This window comes from Choloepus didactylus, chromosome 2 (genome assembly GCF_015220235.1).
Source record: "Choloepus didactylus isolate mChoDid1 chromosome 2, mChoDid1.pri, whole genome shotgun sequence".
In the NCBI taxonomy this organism is placed as follows: domain Eukaryota; kingdom Metazoa; phylum Chordata; class Mammalia; order Pilosa; family Megalonychidae; genus Choloepus; species Choloepus didactylus.
In genome coordinates, this window is record NC_051308.1 from 99,943,015 (window position 1) to 99,963,645 (window position 20,631).

At 43.0% G+C, this 20,631-nt stretch overlaps 1 protein-coding gene across 6 annotated transcripts in view; it reads right to left on the bottom strand.

Moving 5' to 3' along the window:
- The window catches only part of PBX1 (PBX homeobox 1), a 325,337-nt gene that overhangs the window by 19,757 nt on the left and 284,949 nt on the right, over window positions 1-20,631 (bottom strand). For 4 of the 6 annotated variants that reach the window (XM_037825463.1, XM_037825461.1, XM_037825465.1 and 1 more), the window contains one exon: window positions 7,660-13,011. The exons of the other annotated variants lie outside the window; for them this stretch is intronic. In XM_037825463.1, coding sequence (XP_037681391.1) covers window positions 12,919-13,011 — 93 coding nt within the window. In that variant the 3' untranslated portion in view covers window positions 7,660-12,918. Of the gene's footprint in view, window positions 1-7,659; window positions 13,012-20,631 lie in introns of those variants that run through there. 6 annotated transcript variants of the gene reach the window in all.

The window sequence follows — 20,631 nt, forward strand, 5'->3', positions numbered from 1 at the left end:
CTGCATTGTAATTAGGATGTCTTACTTACCTCTTTATTACCACTCACTAGTTCAGTGGCTAGAACACAGTAGGTGCCCTTTAACTGTTGGAACGGAGCTGAAATAAAAATGTTTTCAATTTAAATGGGCGGTGGAGGGATAAATGAATAACTGCAAAATGATATGATGAGTGGTACAAAAGAGGAATAAATAGGCAGTAATCCCCTATGGGGATTCTGGGGAATGGGTGACTTTGGAGTTAAGCATTGAAATACGGGAGACATTCTAGCAGGAGAAAGGCATTCCAAGCGGAAGAAATGGTGTGTGCAAAGGTTGGTCCTAGCGAAGGCAAACGGACTTTGTTTACACTGCGGTTTTCTCTGGGTCTGGGTCACCATCTTCTCTTGCCCAAAATACTGCAGTCACCTCCTCACTGGTCTCCCTATTTCCAAACTTGCTTCCTGTAGTCTATTTACAACACAGCTGCCAGAGTCTTACTGTTCAAACTCAAGTCACACCATGTCAGCCCTCTGCCTCCAGACCCTGCCAGCTCACTCAAAGGGAGAGCCAAAGTCCTGACAGGGCCCTGCAAGATGTCCTCTGTGGTCGGCCTCTCCCTCCCACCATAAATTTTCTCCCCTCAACTCCAAGTTATCTCCCCTTCACTCTCTCTCTGACCCAGCCACACTGGGCCCCTGGCAATTCCTCGAACCTACTAGACACATTCCTCCCCAAGGGCCTCTGTCTGCCGCAGTCTTCGCAGATATCCTAACGGTTTACTCCCTCACCTCCTTCAGTTCTTGGCTCAAAACCACCTCTTCTGTGACCTCCCCCAACCCCGGACAACCCAATCTTAATTCATCACAGCACTCCCCATCCTCCTTTCTTACTTTTTTCTCCCAGCATTTACCACCATTTAACACCAATTTGTTTTATTTATTTTTTTGATTGTCTCTTTTCCCCCTCACTGGAGTCTAAGCTCTGTGACAACAGGGATTTTGGTCAACGTGGTATCACTAATACCTAGACTAGTGCCTGGCTTGTGGGGGGTGTGTGCCCAATATTTGCTGACTGACGGAATCAATGATTGGGTAGTTGCAAATAACAGTGTGTTCTAACCAATTGTTGGCAGGGATATTCAGGCCTGCTAGATGCCCCAGTCCCCGATCTTAAGGAAATTTAGGATTCCTATATAAATCACAGACTTGATGGTTAGATGTGAGGTAGGCAGGGCTGCTCTTGAACAATACTGTGAAGTCCTCAGAGTTTGTCTTTGTGAATACTTTCTTTAAAACCCTTTCTCTCTTAGCACCTCTTATTTTGATTTCTCATTGCCAAGGTGCTGGAGAGCTCACCTTAGTGGTGGAAAGGATGTGACATGTTTCCAATGTCTTCCATCTTTCTTTTTTTTCCCCCTTGATCTCTAACACTTCTTCAACCTCTTCCTTTTTCATTCTTTCTTACCATTTCCTCTCATTTCTTGTCTTTTCTAAGTACTTTACCTCCTTCTCTGTCCCTTTATTTTCTTTTCTTCCCTCTCTTTCTTTCCCTCCTTTTCTCACTCCTTTCCTTCCTTCCTTCCCTCCCTCCCTCCCTCCCTCACTCCTTCCTTTCTTCCTTCCTTCCCTCCTTCCATCCTTCTCTTCCTTCTTTCCCTCTCTTACTCCCTGCCTCTCTCCCTCCAGGGAGAGCATGTATTAAGTATATAATATGATGCCTCATTTTCTGTATGTGAAAGATCTGGCCCCTTGAGTTCTAACAATTGATGTGGGGAGATAAGATATTTAATAACAGTTCATGGCAGGGCCAAGTACACACTGAAGGAATTTTAAGGAGGGACAGACGACTTCATGGAAGATAGACTTTATGAAAGAGATGGACTCCTGCTTGAAGAATGAGTGGGTCTGTAAGTATACTGGAGACCACAGTTCTACATGGCTGGTAGATCATGACATCACGAGCAAAGGCAAAAAGAGAGGAACAAGCTCAGAATTTCTGAGGGTGCTTTGAGAAAACCAGTCTGGCAGGAGCCAACAGTTTTTATATGAGCCTATAAGAAAAAGAGGAAAGATTAAGGAAGGGGGCCCAGAATGCATCCTTTCTTTTCCAACAGCATAACATTTCTTCACTTCTAGAGAGGAAACTAAATGTACATACAGTGTTTTTTTAAGAAGGCAATTGCTAACAGATCTCAGTAACCTTGTTCATTGGGGTATTTCCAGCACTGTGCTGCCAATGAATATTGGTTGAATTGGATGGAACTGAGTTCTTGCAGGGCTGTGGGAAGGTAGAGCAACTACATTCCAGGACTGGGGAAGTTTGAAATCTCTATCAACATTGCTTCTGGGTGCTAGGAATTCCTGCCCAACATCCTTTGTCCTCTCTTTGCGGCTAAATAATTTAAAGTCATGGAGTCATAGCTTTTCCTCAGCAGCTTTTTGGACATCCTATTGTTCCATCCCTTGATGGGATTAGTTGCTTCAAGTCATCCAATACCAAAGACTTTTTCATTTCAATCCACATATGTTCCCTTAAGCCTAACATAATTTCCCTCTTGTTTAAGCCATTGTTAATAGACATCATAATTTTAAATTCTTGCCCAAGCTTATAAATTGATGAATACAGCTGTCTTCAATCAGTAAGGTCCCAGAGATTTGGTTGCTGCTTTGTTTTATCATTTGACTTATCAAGTCAGTCTTCCCAGTAGCAGTCCCAGGGGAAGCTAAGATCCTCCTGGGGTACAGAGCAGAGCATGGCACATAGGAGGTGCTAAGTGCATGCTTGCTCATTGGAGAAATGCAAGGCTGGTCACACAGAGAGCTGTCTGTCTATGATGCCCCATGCAACAACTCCCTGGGAGAGACTCACAGAATCTTCAGCAGAGATTTTGCTATGGGCACCACGAGGATATTGGCAATGCAAAGAAATTCTCAGGGAGGGAAGTATAGACAACTCGAATAAAGCAGTAATATGTGGAGAAGCAGGACCACAGACCTGGCTTTATGCCATTGAGGTCAAGATGAAGTGACTTGGCTGGGATAAAACAGTGAAGACGATAAGTGGTTCATGTGATTGATGAGGTCACTGTCCCTCGTTCTCTGGAGCCAACTGCCTCGAGTTGCCAAGGGGCCTACTTCCCGGATCAGTGGACAAGTGGGCAGTCAGGGCTCTTCAAGGGTCTCTACCGATTGGTCTGGCCTCTCAGATGTGTGACTGGAGTGAGATTCAGGCCAGGCATGAACTGAAGGCCATTTCTCTTTGGTTTGAGGTGGGTCAGGGAGGCCTGTTCCATTCTCTAAGAAAGTTTATCAGGGCCCTGCATTTGGAGAGCAACTGGGTACCTCTTTAGCCATCAATAAAAAGGATTCTTTGATTCCCATTCAACTACCGCTCCTTGTTTCAATTAGTATGAATCTGGAAACCCCTAACCTTCAACTTAGATTATATGGGTCTGGAAGACTTGAGAATAAACCACCAAACTAGTATTTGGAAAGCAGAGCATCACATAAAAAGAGATTTTACATTTTGAAGCCATTCAAGTAAGATCTTAGAGAAGTGTCACTTCCTTTCCTCCTACGATGAGTGGTCTGGCACATTGGCAGTGAGAAGACAAGAAAAGCATCATTAGGAGAGAGCGAGGATTCAAAGAAAGCATGCAGCCTATGTGAAGATAAACTTCAGTGATCTCACAGATTTGTCTAAAAGCAACTCTGCCTACCTTGCATCTAACCATCAAGACTGTGATTTATATAAAGAATCCTAAATTTTCTCAAGATGAGAGCCTGTGGTGTCTAGCACCCTACGTGCCCCAAGCTCTAACCTTATCCTGCCTCATCATATCCCAGTGTTTGGTTAGAACAATTGTTTGCAACTGTCCATTCATTTATTCACTCAGACCTTTAGGTTTCCCATACTGAGCATAGGTAGGCTGCGCTGCATCAGCTACCCCAAATTCCCCTTTTCACTTTCTTGCATTGAGCTAGAGGATCCATGAAGGTAACATTAGAGGAATTGAGACATGTGCCATATTTCAAGCTGGCTCTCATGAAATCTGTGGATTTCATAAACCCAGATTTGCGCTCAGCCATGTGTGTGCGCGAATCTGTGTATGTGTTATGTGTGTGCGTTGGCTGTGATGGTGGTGAAAGGGCACTTTATCAATGAACTGATACAAAGGAATGGAACCCTTGTTATTTGTGGGAGATGCCATCTACTCTTGGATTGAGATGGGGAAAAATCTCAATGGTATTTTTACAAACCCAAAGGCTACACAAGACATCTAGAAGGCATGTACCTAGAACACTCTGTCTCTGGGAATCAGGCTTGCTCAGATTTTCAAGGATAAATGGGATTAGTATTTTAGAAATAATTTGCATCTTTACTTTCAAAATAGGAGCAGTGAGAGAGCAAATGAAAAAATGATGGAAGATACACTGATTGAGCTGGGGTAATGATAGAAATTTCCTCAGGAAAGATAAAATCTTAGAGGGTAGGTTAGACCAATATGAAAACAAGACAACAGTTCTTTACAATGGAACTAGGAAAAAGGAGATTTTAATTGTTACTTGTTCAAGGATGGAGATGCACCCAGAGAGATATACCACATTCTTAGCATTAACTGTTTTCTAAGTGTTTCACATATTATCTCTATTTTACAGATGAGGTAACTGAGGCACAGAGACACTAAACAACTTATCTAAGGTCACCTAGCTAGAGAGTAGTGGAGCTGGGATTTACATCTTGGTAGTCTGGCTTTTAAGATCTCAGGAAGCAAACTACAGCATTCTGTATACCCAAGTACCCAGGAAGCACCGTCTTAAGCAGCCAGTGGGGAAATCTTAAATACGTCTACTGAGGGGAAGATGGGAGACGCCTCAAGGTAGCCTGTGGACTGGGGTACCCATTGCACATTTCTGAATTTTGCCCAGAGACAGGAATATCTCAAAGGTCATCCTCTGAGTGAGGAGGCAGAGTGCATTGATTACATCATCCCTCCGAAGATATTAGGGAGCAAAGTGCAAAATGAACCTCTTGATGGTGGCTTTTTTTCAACACTACAGTTGATACTAATCAATGAGCAGTATAAAGACCGAAATAAAGATTTCCTGGTTTACTCTTTCATGTGTTCTCTGTCTTTCCTGCTTCCTCCCCAGACTACCCAATCTGTGCTATGGGCATTGATTTGCAATAGTCATGTGGCCTGATCTGGATTATGTTCTGGGTTCCAAGAATTTAACTTTGCCATAGGAGCCTGGAATTTGCTTGTGTTTTCTAAATTCTGTGGGTTAGGCAGAAGCTGGGACATTTTCCGTATGCTAACGAAGTGACTTTTTGGGAAAAGAGGTTAGAGTAATTGAAATTTGGAGATGCCAGCACAACTACCCCCATTCCAATAGAAGAGGCTTCCCTGTTGCTTTGGAAGGAAGGGCCTGGACTCGGCTTCTGGCAACACACTAGGAGCTCTGGCTGAGACTGAACAAGGCAGGAAATCAGCAAGGGTAGAATTTTGGACTTAAATTTCTTTGAACATTAATTTTTTAAGACAGAGGAGGATTTTATTTTGATTTTCAATTTCCCTCTGGATATTTTTTAGTGAGAGATTGATATTCCAGCAGCCTGTTGTCACTGTTGCACTCAGGGTGTTTTCTGCCATCAAGAAGGGCTCATGGGTAACTTCAGCGAGTTACGCCGGACAGGGTGGCTGTGCCCCATGGGGGAACGTGAGTTTTGGCTTAGACTTGACCCTTCTAGCCCTGCAGTAGATGTGGATGAGTGACCTCCCAAAAGTGGAAAGAGGGCTGCCTTAATACACTGTGGTTCTCCTCTCTTGGTGACCACAGGCTTGGTGCTGAGACCTGAGTTTAGAAGATAAAATTTGGAGAATATTGGGGAAGAGGGAGCGTTTTTCCCTCCATTCTTACATTTCCATAGAGGAGGGGAGTTTGCTCCCTTTCTCTTGAGGTGGCAATTTTGGATTGAACATCTCCAGTCCTTTTCTTAATCTTCCCCACTGAAGAGTAACAAAGCCAAGTCTTGGAAGTTGACTGAAAACGTTTCTACTGGAAAGACTATGTGGGCTTGTCTTTCACCCTTGCTTATCCTTTTGGTCACTAGGTGTGACAGAGACGGCCGGCTGTTCATCCAAGCCATGCTCCCTGTTCAGTGTGAAGTTGTTGCTGGGAAGTGGCTGCCTAGCCAGAGACTACCTTTCCAAGCCCCACCCTCCACACCTCCCACCCTCGCACGCAGGTGTGACTATAGGACTAAGGCTCACCAAGGAATATGAGTGGGTGGAAAGTGTCCCTCCCCTTGGTCAAGTCTTTCAAGAGGTGGGCAGGCTTTTCCCAAATTCTTTCTCCTTCTGCTGGCTACATGTGAAGGACTACAAGTGGCTGGAGGCCGGATCCCTCAATCACTGCATAGAGAAGAGGCCACTGCTTACCAGGAACATTTGCCTCAGGCTATTACCTGAATGAGAAACAGACTTATACTCTTTGGGTCTATTGGTTACAAGAGCTTAGCCCTACTCAAAGGAATACGCTGAGTGAGTTAGGTCCACAATTCTCCACGCAACTGGAAAAGTAAGTGAAGTAAGCGGTCTGAGTGGGTTCCAGGGTCTACAACTGAAGAGGGAATATGAGGCCCCCATTTTGATCCTTGAACGAAGTTCTCCAAATCAACATCAGCAGATAGCCTTGTACTTTTGAAGTCATTGGGTACTTGGCTTAGGTCATTAATAAAAATAATAATTTGATCCCTATCAGCTCTCCATTTCTTTGATCTACTTTCTATTGATTAGAATAGTGATCAGAATTAGGAAGTAAGTGACTGATACCTTGACTTTCAATAAACACATGCTTTGTAGGGATGATGTGACTGAGAGAATTACAGCATGAAAATGAGAAAACAACCCATTCAATGGATAGGAAGATGGTATTAAAGGCTGAGACAAGGACTCTGGTGTGGAGGGCTGAAGTGATCTTCCAGCCAGAATACTCTTTGACAGCAAACTCTGTTAACAGACTATAGCTCAAGAGGTCAGGGGCTCAGTGTGAATGCAAACTATTGGAAGAGATACTTAGATGGCATGGCAGAAGCAATATATGGTAGGTGTGTGAAACGACTGCAGCAACATCTAGCATGAGAGCCCACGAGTGAGTATGATCTGTAATCTAGCTTCCTTCCCCTGAAACATCTCTTGGGTACTAGAGCTTTCTTTAAGTCCAGATCCCAGCAGACAAAGAGAAGGAAAGGAGAAACACTGGGAGAACAACTATGACTTAGGAATTTAGTTTGTTACGGGAAATGTCCCTGATACCTTTTTTAACCGATGCTAGGCAGATGGCAATCAAGAGGGAACTCAGAGTCAGACAAGAAGACAAGATATGAGGTGCTCTGTTCCATTGCAGCAGTCACGATAACTAAAAAATATTTGCCCGTCAGAGATCCTTACTCCCTCCCTCCCTCCCTTTCCTCCTCCTTCCCCACCTCCCCCTTCTTTCTTTCATGGGTGAAGTAGGTGGCTCAAGAGGTCATTTTCCCCACCAACATGATATGTAAACTGTAAAATGATTAGGGCAGCAGTCTAAACCATAATCCACACTAACCCAAGTTTGGGAAAGACAAGTTGTCAGCACTTAAGAGAAGAAATTTACACAAAATGCAAGTATGTATTTTTTTTTTTTTTGCAACAAAAGAAACTATTTATTTGGAATATGCATTACCAGTACAAATTAGGAGACTGTAAAACCTACACCGTGTTAGTATCATTAGAGAACACAAAAGTTCAGTTGGAATCAAAAGGGACAGAAGCCTGTGCTCTCACAGAAGCAAAAAAGCTTAAACTTTCAAAACCAAAACAGAGCAGAGCTTTGCAGGTTTATACTCTGGATAATAATAAGTAAAGGGGAAGGGAGGGGGGAAAGGGGGAGAATAAAACCAACAACCAAAGGAAAGCATTTCAAAGTAATTGAAAACTTTTAAAAGCCAAAGGAAAGGGAAGAATAAGAGAGAAAGGGGGAAACATTGAATGTTTTATTCGTTTCAACAAAAGAAAAAAAATGTTTACAAAAAATAAGATTCCAGAAAGCTTTGAGCTAGGGATTGAAACCAAAAAAACAAGAAAAAAAAAAGGTGATGTGAAAAGCTCGTCATTATTTTATTATGACTTAAAAACAAGAGACAAGAGCTCATGTGTTTGGGTGGAAACACTTCCTAAAGGGTTGCTCCACAATTCTGCTCTCTTTCTTCACTTTTCTTGTTTAGGTCTGGATGCTTTCTGAACACTTAATAATTTGCTGAATGAGAGATGTTGTAAAATAAGTTTCTTCCAGATAACATTGCTTTCATTTTTTCCTACAACTAATAAAAACATTCCGAATCAGGCCAGTCTTACATTTTACTTTAAGCAGTGACCTAAATCAGAGGTTAATGAGAAGTATACTGTCAATAAATCAAACTTAGCCTCTGAACTTGAAACTATAGCTCAGTAAGTGCATTCGCTCGATATCTCACCAATTCTTCATCCAAAATCAGAACTCAAAAGGATCAAGAGGCAGACCAGCTCCAAGGACTGCTTTGTGGATCTAGTTTATTGAGCCAATGATGCCCTTCACATCAGCATCTCCTGTGGGATTCTTCTGGAAGAAAAATTCTTCCTAGTTGGAAGAGGCCTTGTGGCATGTTGGTATTAGCCAGGGAAACAGAAAAGAAGGCATGTCCTCTGTGATACTCAGAATAAACAAGGCAAAAATCCTTTCCCCACAGTATTCAAGGTCCTCTGAACTGATTCCTTGAATTTTTAAAGGGCCAAAAGAGCCCAAGTCCCTGACTTCATTTTTCTCAGGGACCCCAGGGATGCCACCCTTTCTGAAGTGCAGGTGAGCGATGCAACACCGATCTTTGTTTTTGAGTCAACTGAATTCTGAACCAAAGTAGAAGAACAAGGAAACTGCCTAGTCTACCAATGTCATCTTTTCACATCACCTCGTGTACATAGTAAGGAATAAAAAGAGCAAGTTCATAATCCTGACAATAAAAAAGCCCCCCTCCCCCGATAAACAAACCAAAAACAACACAAAACAAAACATAGTATTTTTTTTTGTATTTTTTAAGGGCAGGAATAAAGAAAAGAAAGAATTTATTTCTGGGTCTCAAAGTTAATAAACATGATAATGTGTTAGGTTGTACCTATTATGTTCACTATTCCAACTTTTTTTTTTTTAGCTTACAAAATGAATTACTGTCACTTTTAAACATTGTGAAACAGGAAATGGATGTGCACAACTCGACACTTTTCTAGCATTCTTGAACTAATTCACAAATGTGAGAAAATAAAAGAAAAATGGGGGAAATGAAGAATGTAGGTAGTTTGGTGTTAAAAACTAATGCAGGAATGATGCGCATTGTCACAGAAAGAAGGGGAGATTTCCCCATCCTGTTTTGCGTGCTATGAGGGTCATTTTTAAAATTTTTATTATAAACACTATTAAATTCAGACCGCTTTTTTGGTTTTTTTTTCCTTTATCTGAATATACAAGAACATTCATTATCAAATGTTCATCATCAATACTACAAAGAACGAGACACAAGTTGCAAGAAACAATGGAAAATGTTAATAAAGCTGAAAGAATCGTTGAGGATTTTTTTTTAATTTTTTTTAAATTTGAGTTTCTGTAGTTTTATCTTTTTTTGGTATCGAAGTCAGGTTTTTCTGGGCAGAAAAAAAAAATCAGAAGGAAAGAGGAGGAAAAAGATATGTGTGAGAAAAGGTAACTGGCAAAGAAAGAACCACCACCACAGCAAAATAAAAAAAATAAATTCAAAGAAAGTGCCACTTGGCCAAAGTACTGCAAGGGAGTCAATTCTATGCCAGGGGAAGGAGCCTGGGATGAAAAGGAGGCTATCACGAAGAGCTGCAAGGCAGGCCAACCCAAGGTCTAGTACCACTTCTCAGGGGAGATTTGCTGTCAGGGAAAACGGAGCACTCCTGGTTCCATTAGAAAATGAAGGGATTCTGGGGCACATTTTGGTACCTGTAGAAATGACTTAATAAGAATTCCCAGGGAGCTGTTATTTCCAGAGGCACGGCTGTTTCCATTCCCATCCTTCTGCTGCCAGCGTTCTCATGGTTGGCTTAATGCTGGGAGATCGCGTAGCTGCTACATTTGAAGTGATGGTGCACCTGGACGGGAGGTTGTGGGAAAGGTGTTGGATATAGAGAGGGCTGGGAAAGGTGTTGGATACAGAGGGGGCTGAGTGGAGTGCTGGGTGGGGAAGATGCTGTGAGAGGTGATGACCAGTGCAGACTAGTGCGGTGGGGGAAACTGCCCGTGCAAATGGAGCACTGCTCTGATCTTTTTCACGAACCTAAAATGGCAAGCAATCTTCAATCCAAATCTGGAATCATCCTTCCTGTCCCCAAGAGAACCCTTTTGTACCTTTTTTGTATTTTGCCCAAAGTCAAGTGGCTGTGATCCAACCATATGCTCTGGAGGGACTTTCAGTCTACTCCTGCCACTAAGACATAGTTCTCCACTGGTTCTAATCACTAGAGAGTTGTCACAAAGATGCTCCCTCTGGGAATCCCCTTTATTTAGCCCTGTTCTGAGTACGGCCCAGGTTAGCAGACACGGCCTTTCAGTTGTTCTTAGTCATCAAGGCATCATCTCATATTGACAAATATTTACTTTTTCCATTTCCTTCAAATTCACATATCTTTGGGTTTCTCAATGTAGCAGTTGCTTCCTCCCCTTCCACCCATACACACAATACAGGAGCATTTTCTGTGTGTCACTGTAGTGCCAGAAGGAATTCCCTGGCCTTGTTCGCTGGCCATCCTCACCCCTTAGGGTCTGTGCCTCTACCTGGATGCCTCTCAGGCAGAGGGGATGTGACAGGGAACTAAATACTTACAAGGCTACATATTGGATTCAAGCGCCCACTAAAACAAACAGGTACTATTTTTCTAATTTGGATGCCTTTCTCTATTCTAAGAAACCAAACGGACCAAAATTACAAAACCAACAACAACAACCCTTTGGTTTATCATCAGGGTGCTGATGGTAACCAGAAATGCAAACAGGAAAACCATTTATTGCCCCTACATGGCATGGTCCAGGGACATCATTATATTCCAGTAATGTCTCCAGGACATTACTTCCCCTTACTTCCAGACTGGGGATGAATGAAATCAATATCCTCAGTCTCTGACATGCCTCTTGGTGAGCAGGCATAACCATCTTCATTTTACAGGTAAAATAATGAGGCGCCAGGAAAGTTGGCTCCTTCCCCCTTAACCCGAGTGACATAGCTGCCACCTTCATCACTGGCAGAGCTGGCTATGAAGAAAGTCAGCCCAAGTGATACTAGAGAATAGCATTCTAGTACATATTCTTCCCTCTTAGCAGCCCCCAGGGAATAAAAATCACTATGATGACTCTCAAGGAAACATTACCTTTGTTTTCCCCATGACCCTCAGGTCTTCAAATTAAGCTAGGAAAAAGTTAGCCTGAGCCATGCTCTTATTCAACTCTCTCCTCCAGAACAAGAGGTCAAGAGTCAAGAACATGGTGTTGTATAACACTTCGGAGAATTAATGAAAGATCCCCAATATAAAAATAAAACCAAAGAAAACCAAATCCACTATGGATGCTATAAGTACTGTGTGTGGCTCCCTGAGAACTCCAGAGGTGGGAGGGAATGGGAATAGTTAACACTGGAAACCTGGCCTTCAACACGAGCAAATCCTGTGTACGTTGTTCTGTTATGTGCATGTGGGTGGGCCTTTAGGTCGTGGAAGCCCCAGACTCATATCCTTCTCAGTGACAGCAACCTTCACTCAGAGTGGCTAATTCCCTCTCCTGGGCTCACAATGCACAGTCCTATGGTTACTAATGTAAATGTTTGCAAATAACATGTGAATGTTCTCCAGAAAGTGAATGTGTGAGGTTGTGCATATACCTGCATGTGAGTGTATGTGTGCACACGTGTATGTATGCACGTGAGGAAGGACAGTTGAAGGGTTTCAGGAAAAGGAAACTTCTACTTGTTAAGTGTTGCATTCATCACCGTGCCCAACTCAGATTCGAGCAGGTTCTGAAAATTGCTTTACTAAATGCTGAATGGTCTCCAAAGACTGTGCCTCCGAAACCAAGAACTGTTATCAGGAAGATGAAAAAGCCTATAGGAATTCTGCCCTTCCTGTTCTGTGTGCTCTCCTGAGGCCTGATATCCTGCCTGGGAATCAACCTAGTGGAGCTGTAACCAGAAAATGTGGCAGCTTTCAAAGCCCTGCTACGCCAGTCCCCAAAGAATAACTGGGGATGGGAAGGAAGAGGAGGAAAACGTTCCAATCAGAATTGTCCCCGGGGAGTTAAGAGCAAGAGGGGACAGGGAGGCCCGGAAGTAGTAGGGCAATGTGGCGTATTCCTGCTAAGAGGTAGTGAGAGTAACGAGAAAAACAGAGAAGGACTGCCTGTTGATACAGGGAGTGAGGGATCCGAATGAGGTAAATTTGGCTCCTCAAACCACCAGCATGAAAACATACAAACGCTTTTATTATTTTCTTTGTCATTTTTTTCCTCTTTCAATTTCTCTAATGGTTGAAAATATCCTTCAGTGATGTAATAGAGGGCAGGGGCCCAGGGAGTCTAGGACAGGGGGAAAGGGACAGGGAAGATGACGGAAACCAGGCTGACAGCTGGAGGCAGGGAAGGGTGGCTTCTACCCAGAAAATTAAAAAAAAGGGAAGAGAGTGTAAAGAAGTGTCCAGATTGGCTGAAATAGCATCCCAAAGAAGAGAAGAGAAGGAGACTCTTATTGTGTTTGCTGATTGCTTCGACCTCCAGTCTGACCGCTTCAGCGTTGGGAGAGAAACCCCCCCTCCTGCCCCTGCCCCGACTGGGGCACAGGGTCAGCCGGGATGCGATTGCGGGGAGATCAGTTGGAGGTATCAGAGTGAACACTGCCAGGGCCTTCTGTAGGGGAGGTCACTGATGAAGGGGTAGTAGCATCCTGCCAACCTCCATTAGCCTAGAAGGGAAAAAGGGAGAGAAGTCAGTTCTCTGTGATCTAGTGGCCTGTTCTGAGCAAACAATGACAATGAAGCAACTTGTATAAAGGACTCTGCCTGGTGCCTGGTACTTGGGGGCACTCATCAAATGAGAAGCTGTGATTGTTGTGGATACTATTTCCACCACATTCTGATGTGTTGGGATCCTCCCAGTGAACCACCAGATACCATGTTAACATCTCCCACTGGAGCAATGTGTTCGCACTTCTCAAAGCCATCAGATGATTGTTAGGTGGGCTGCAGTAGAATGATAGCTTCCTTGCAGGTCAAGAGACAAGAGTTTTAGTTCTGATTCTGGCAACAACTAGCTGGTGACTCTGGAGAAGCAATTTTATCTCTCGGGCCTTGGTTTCCCCTTTGGAAAAATAAGAAGGTTGCCCCAAATGATTCCTAAGGTCTTTTCCAGCTCTGGATACTCCATATGTTTATGCAATTCCAGGCACCTGTTCTGTGCAAGGTTCTATACCAGATGTTCTTGGGTACACAGTGAGTGAGATATGGGTCATGTCCTCAAGGAGGGGGATAAGACAAGCACATGAATGAACTGTAATTCAAGGCAGAACCTAATAAATAGTAGAGCCTGGTTGTTAGGACGGTTCAAATGAAGGCAATATCACATCTTGAAGGAGCATCAGGAAACACTTTGTGGAGGAGGTAATCTTTGAGGTGAGCCTTGAAAAGTACAGAGGGTGATTCAGGTGAATATAACAAGGCAAAACAACAGTGCCAAGACCTTAAGGACTGGTATGAGTGAATATATCTAAAGAAATGGTGAGATGAGAAGCTACATGTTTGGTCTGCATTTTGTAGATTATTTTTCTAAGACTCTAATACCAGAAGCATCCAAAACAACAGAATTGTTCTAAAAGGATTTGTTTCAGTGATCACTCCTCTCAAAAAAGATCCCACCAATAAAATGGTTGAAGAATGATTTGCTATTGGAATCTTTTCATGATGCACAATTTATGATTACTTACATGTTTTAAAGCATTGACACACAAGTGTGCTAAAATGTCTTCTTTTTCCCAATTGCAGTATTCATCTGGAGCTAATATACCACAATTCTGGAAATACTGTTAATGTTGAACACAGCAGTCTTAGGCGTTCTTGGCAAATGATTTTCTATTGTACTTTCCTCTCCTTTTGCCCTTTGAAAAATTTGGTGTAGACTGGACAGGCAATATTATTATTATTGCCATTTGGGAGTGACCGTGGCTTCTACACGAAATAATTACTAGCAAATGTCTGTTCACACTTCATTCATAAGAAAGTAAAGTGTGAGAGAACAGTGAGCTTCCTGGTGTATGGCCGAGACAGAACACCGGCCTCTTAACCTTTGAATCAATGTCCTTTTTCTCTGCCATTTTCATCCATTTGGCTTTGTTTCTCATTGGCTCAAACAAATGAGGCGCCAATTGTCCCAGGAAAGGTGGGCTTTTATGCAAAGCAGGTGGGCATGAGGGTAGGTTTTGCTCATACCTCATTAACAAGCAGCAAGTCACACACCTGGATTCCAAGAGGACAAAAGGTCACCCTGGGTGATGACTTCACCTCAATCTCGGATCAACTGCTCTCATGTTCATGTTCAAATCTTCCATCTCCTAATCTAGTCAAGTAGCTTCTCTTGCTCCCTTTCCCGTTAGAGGACATTCTCCCCTGCTGTTTGTGATAGAGATATTAGTAGGAGAACTAATAAGGGGAAATGAAGATTTGTTCTTAACAGAAGGCTTTACAGTATGATCAGAATCTAGAACAGAATTAATTCAATTTCCTAATGCAGTTTTGTCACAGGGGTGATGATATCTTAGTCTTTCTTCCTAATCAAGTAATTATTTATTTTTCCCCAAAGAAAATCTATTAATGTCATTTATCTTTTCTGATCATAGCAGTAAGATATGCTTATCATACAATTTTGGAAAATAGGAAAATCATAAAAAAACAAAAATAAACACCCATAATCCTACCACTCAGAGAAATTTACTGTTAGCATTTTGATATTTGCATGTCCTAATAATCTTTTTATATGTGTTTGTTTACCTGATAGATGGATATAGATAGATGTGTGTGTATTTACATATGCATCCTGCATAGCTGAGTAGTTGAGGATTTTAAGGAAAGATGAAGGGGGTTAAGTAAAATGTCATGAAGTAGACAATAAAGTACTAATTTAAAAAAAAGGCCATGTATCTTAGAATCAACCTGTTATGAGACAAACAGATGAAGTTAGCACCCATGTCATAGCTAGCACACGGCACAAGGGACTTTTATTACACTGCTCACAAATCACCACTATTAACATTACTTAGCCATGCTATGATTCTATTAAAGTAACAATAAGCGGTGTCAAAAATGAAGTCATTGGTAAGGAAAATTAGCTCTGTGTTGTTTCATGAGGAAGGAATTGGCAAGTGATTCTATATTGCCCAGAAGGTTTGTGGGAGACTTCGAGCCATCTTTGAGATGAAACAACTCAAACAGTAGACATTTGATCTCTTTCCCTAAAAAAAGTTCTGTTTTCTCAGACCAGTGCGCAAGATGCCAGAGGGTGCAGAGATCTCACAGATGGTAAAGACAGGAATTAGTTCAAGCTGATATCAAAACCAGCATTTTAATTATGTTAATTGGTCTGGTGAAGAAGATAAAACATCATCTATTAAAAAAAAAAAAACCTCTTTGATTCCCTCTTTTTACTCTCCCTTCATAAAAGCGCACACTCCCTAGAAAGGGTGACCAACTGTACCAGTTTGTGCAGAACTTTTGCAGTTTTAGGCACTGAAAGTTCCATGTCCCGGGAAAGCCCTCAGATCCAGGTCAGCTGATCACTCTCCACCAGGCTAGCCCAGCTATGGCCCTCTCTAATGCCTGCTAAATTTAGGACACTGCAGCCTATGAGATCCAAATTAGACAAAGACAAGTCGTTTTTAGAACAAGCATGTCTAACACTGGAAAAGGTTGAATAATTCTTCTCTCCGGAGGTGCTTTATACAACTCTGCTGAAACCTCCCCAAGATCAGAAACTGTGAGCAAATCCAACTCAACAGGGTTTCCAGTAAATCACTTTGGCTGCTTCAGCTGTATCATTCTAGCTTTAATGTAAGACGTTCAGAGGCTGCATCGTCTTGGGAAACAGCTGACCTCGCTTACTGCCACGTTAACCCTGGGGAGCAATTCTTTCCCTCTTCCTGACTGCGGGTGAATATCAAGTAGGAAACTCCGCCTTTGTGTATTTATTTATCTCTGGGCACAGTAAGAGTCAAAGATGCTCTCATTAACAACCATGTGGGGCTGGCAGGAAATAAGATTTTTGTTTTTATTTTTCTTCTGCACCCCAACCACCCCTTCAGTCTCAGATGCAAACTACATCCTTTGTAATGGACATATACACTTTTCAAAATGCTGATGCCAGAAACTGTACTGAGGAGTTACAGGGGTGGGGAGGTGAGAACTGCAAAACCAAATGTGCCTTCCATAATGGAAAAGATTCTACATTTGCACCTAATTCAAAAGGTAACTCTGTGCTGTGATGCAAGGCCTGTGAAGCAAGACCAAATCTAACCTTTAATTCCACCAGGTGAGGCCTAAACCAACAGCAGGTACCACCTGAAACGGCACAGAAGGGGGAGCTAAATAGAATAGAAATTTAGAACAAAATGCAGAGTTCCTATAGGAGAAAATCTGTGTTTTCAAAACACAGATTAAAGGTATTTGGTAACAAAATGATTCCGGACCAAAAATGATCGGCTATTTTACTCGACATCCTATCCTAATGCATTTGATACTTAATTATTTACACGGAATTTTGCCAGAGCCCCACCTAATGGATAAGGGCTGGCATGCCCATCTGAGAAGATGGGGGAGCCATGGAGCTGAGCATGGGGCAACGGTGGACGGGAAGACCACATGGTTTCTCCTAACAAAACTTCAAAAGCACAGAACTGCCAGGGAAGTCCGGACTTGTCCCTTCTCTGTCGCCCTCTTGAAAATGAACACGTGCCACCTGCAGTAGCCTCTCCTGGCTGTTGCGAATCAAGTCCTGTTTTAGCCTAGAGCAGCGGCTGCTGGGCTGAGATCCGCCTGTGCCATCCTCCTCTCCTTCCTGCTTTTCCTCTGCGCTTACCTTAGCAGCACACCGTTGATGCAGAGAATTCATCACCTGATGTGACAGCCCAAGCGAGCCTGGCACTAAGAAACTCTCATTTGCAACCGAGAAATACGCTGAGGTGCCACAAACCGGCTGATGTCAGCACCGAGTGGAGCAAGATCTGCATATGGGCCAGATGCCATTACTAAAGATGCCTTCGGCGTGGGTGCGGAGGTGTACGTGCTCCAGGCCCTCAATCACCAGGCGCTGGTGGAGCCGACCAGGAAGAAAAACAAAGAACGCGGACGCCTCCTCTCTCTCCCTACCTGCGCTGGCGCGGCCACCGTGTGTCAGGAGAGTCAGCAGCTCCCAGAGCGGAGGTCGTGCACTAGATCTTTCCATCAAGTTAGCAGGAGAACTACATATTCCTAGTATGTCTGCACTTTTCTCAAGATTACACAGTGAGCACCTACCACAGGATGCCTTGGGATGCAAAGATGCTACTGCAAAGCCCCCTTAGGAACACCAAGGGATTCAAAATTTCCCCAGGAAACTTGACAGTAAAACCCTTCCCTGCCCAGCACCCCTCCGGTCCTGTCTTTAGCTCCAATCAGAATTGTCTTTCAAAAATGTAACTGTGATTCTGTCACCAATCTGTTTAATCTTTCAATGGCTTCCCGTCGACCTCAGGATGAGGTTTGATGTCCTCATCAGGCATAGTGTCCTTGAACCCATTACTCCTCAACTCAGTGCTCATGGTTAAGACTTCATCCATATCAGACTTGATATTCCTACAGCAGAGCAGCTACTTCACTCCTGCTTCTTCCCCCTTGAATACAGGCCCTCACATATCCTATTACATTCAGCCCATAACCTGCCTGTCTTTCAAGATGGAGTTTCAGAATCCTTGCACCCCTATCTGTACCTGGCCATGCCCGTTCCTCTTGCAGACCTCTCTTTCTCTTCATGTACCTTTTATCACAGCCTGTAGGTTACCATACTGCACTTGTTCTTTACAATATCTGTCTCATCTTGCCTACCAGACCATGAGAGCAGGGCTGTGGAATTTACCTTCAATTCCAAAGTGCCTATCAGTGTCAGACACATCATCAAGTTTGAGAAATATGTGTTGGAAAGATATGAGAAGTAAATACACGTTTAGCAGCACTGTAACATCCATCCTCAATCGTGGGCATAGAGAGATACATGGTACCAAGACCCTGACCTCCAAAATTCAATCTGACTAAAGATAAAGGAAATATCCAGGAGACAGATCAGCATTAGTACTGTATTTCACGGTAACTTTACGTTCAGGATACTGAACTTTTCGCTTATTAGAAAGGCATCAAGGAGATTGGTTACTGCATAGGGCATCCCAAACAAGTAACTATGGCTGATATTTGTATTGCTCTGTTTTGTTGTTAGGGAAAATAGCTGAGAAAGACATTGGATCCTGTCTGTTGCCTCTCCACAGCTTAGCACACCAAGACACCAAGGAGTGTTCTCCACAAGGGCACAAGAGAAAGATGTTTCTTTTGCTCTGCATCTGGAACAGTCTCCAAGTCATTACCTTAGGCACAGCAGGAATTGCAAAAATGTACAGAACAGATAAGTCCACAAATGGCCTGTAGGGCCCTTGTCCCCCATCTCTCCTCTCTTCAGGGCTAGATCCCTTGAGCCCCACAAGCCGGCTCAGCTTATACCTTAGGATCTGGGTATACGGTTGCCAGATAAAATATAGAACACTCAGTTAAATGTGAATTTCAGTTAAACAACAAATAATTTTTTGGTAGAAGTATGTCCCATGCAATATTTTCAGTTGCTAAATCTAGCAACCCTATCTCAGAATAATGTCTACTCTCAGCCAAAATGAAAATTCATTCTGGACTAGTTTTGTTGCATAGGCAATGCAATCAATTTTGCTGCCTGTCCTGCTCTGATTTTTTGCATCAGCATCTTCTTGCAGGAACTTCTTTCTTGTGGCCGAGACCATCCATATCAAGCCTGTGCCGAGCTTCTGCTTGATTTCCTGCTAATTATTGCAGTTCCTTCAAGACTAGACAGTGACTTGCTTTTGCAAATCGAATCTGGCTCTGAAATCTCACCCAGCTCACCAATTACTACCTGTCCTGAACTTGATCCTGTCCCTGGATTTTCCCATGCTGCCAGCTCTAGGATACCTGTTTCCATGACCCTTGCCCGCTGGGAGAACCCCCTCTGATTGCCAGCTCTCCGCCAAGCCAGTCCCTGGTAATCTCATAGCCATGTCACACCCCTTCCCAGTCTGGCTCCTACCATAGCCTTGTGAGCCCTGAGATCTTGCTTGAAGTTCTATATGTCCGGAAAGATCCACATTACAATCGACTGTTACTGGCAGTAGATGGATACCCCTACTGCCAAGACTTTTGTAGTTTAAGCTGCTGCAAAGACATTACGTATTTCCCCTTACCAAAGTGAGATTCCTTATTACTCTATAGGGAAGTCAAATGACAGGATTTCTGCCTTGGCCTGTCCCTCTCCACTGGTTTACAGGAATTCCTCTCACCTTTCGAGGTCCTGCTTGAGAGCCATCTTCTTCCTGTGGGTTTCTTCAAACCACACCCTGACCTGCTTCTCTAAAGTCCAGTACCACTGACTTTCTGACCCTTCATCTCGCATTTAACCTTGTGCAGCTTTTGTTTATTTCTTAACATCCCCATATGAGCACCAGAAGATCATATTCGGTGTAGTCATTTAATCTTCAATTCTATAAAATGTATTCAGTTCCTACCTTGTGCTAAGTCCTGGGCATACAGTAGTAGATAAAAGGAATTTTAAAAAATCTGATTCCTGTCTTATGAGAAATACATGTTAAATAATCATCAAAAGAACATAAATAGTTTCTAGATTGTAATAAATACTATGAAAGAGTACAACAGGGGCTTCATTGAGGTTGGGGTTTTAGGAAAGGTCAATATTACAGCTTCCTAGCTGCCAAAGCAGATATTTTGCAATGGGCTTAAACAAGGGGAATTTATTGGCTCAGTTTTGAGGCTAGGAGAAGTCCAAACATCCAGGCATCATCAAGGCGATGCTTTCTCCCAGAAGACTGTGGCATTATGGGGCTGGCTGCTGGTGATTCTTGATCCTTGCCTTTTCTGTCAAATGGCAAGACACGTGGCAGCTTCTGGTCTCTCCCTTCTCTTCCGGGTTCCGATGATGTCCGGCTTCTGGCTGCTCCCTCTGTCTTTTTCTTTGGTCTGACTTTCACTCTGTGTATAAAGGACTCCAGTAATCTTGATCACTCTGTTTATAAAGGGCTGCAGTAATCTCGATTAAAGTCCTATCTGATTCAGTTGGGCCACCCCTCAACTGAAGTAACTTCTTGAAGAGATCTTATTTACAATGGGTCACACCCAAAGGAATGAATAAAGTTTAAGCACATGTTTCTCTGGGGTATACAGGTCCAAGCCACTACAGTCAGCTGAAGGGGAACAAGAGATAGCCAAGTAAAGAAGAG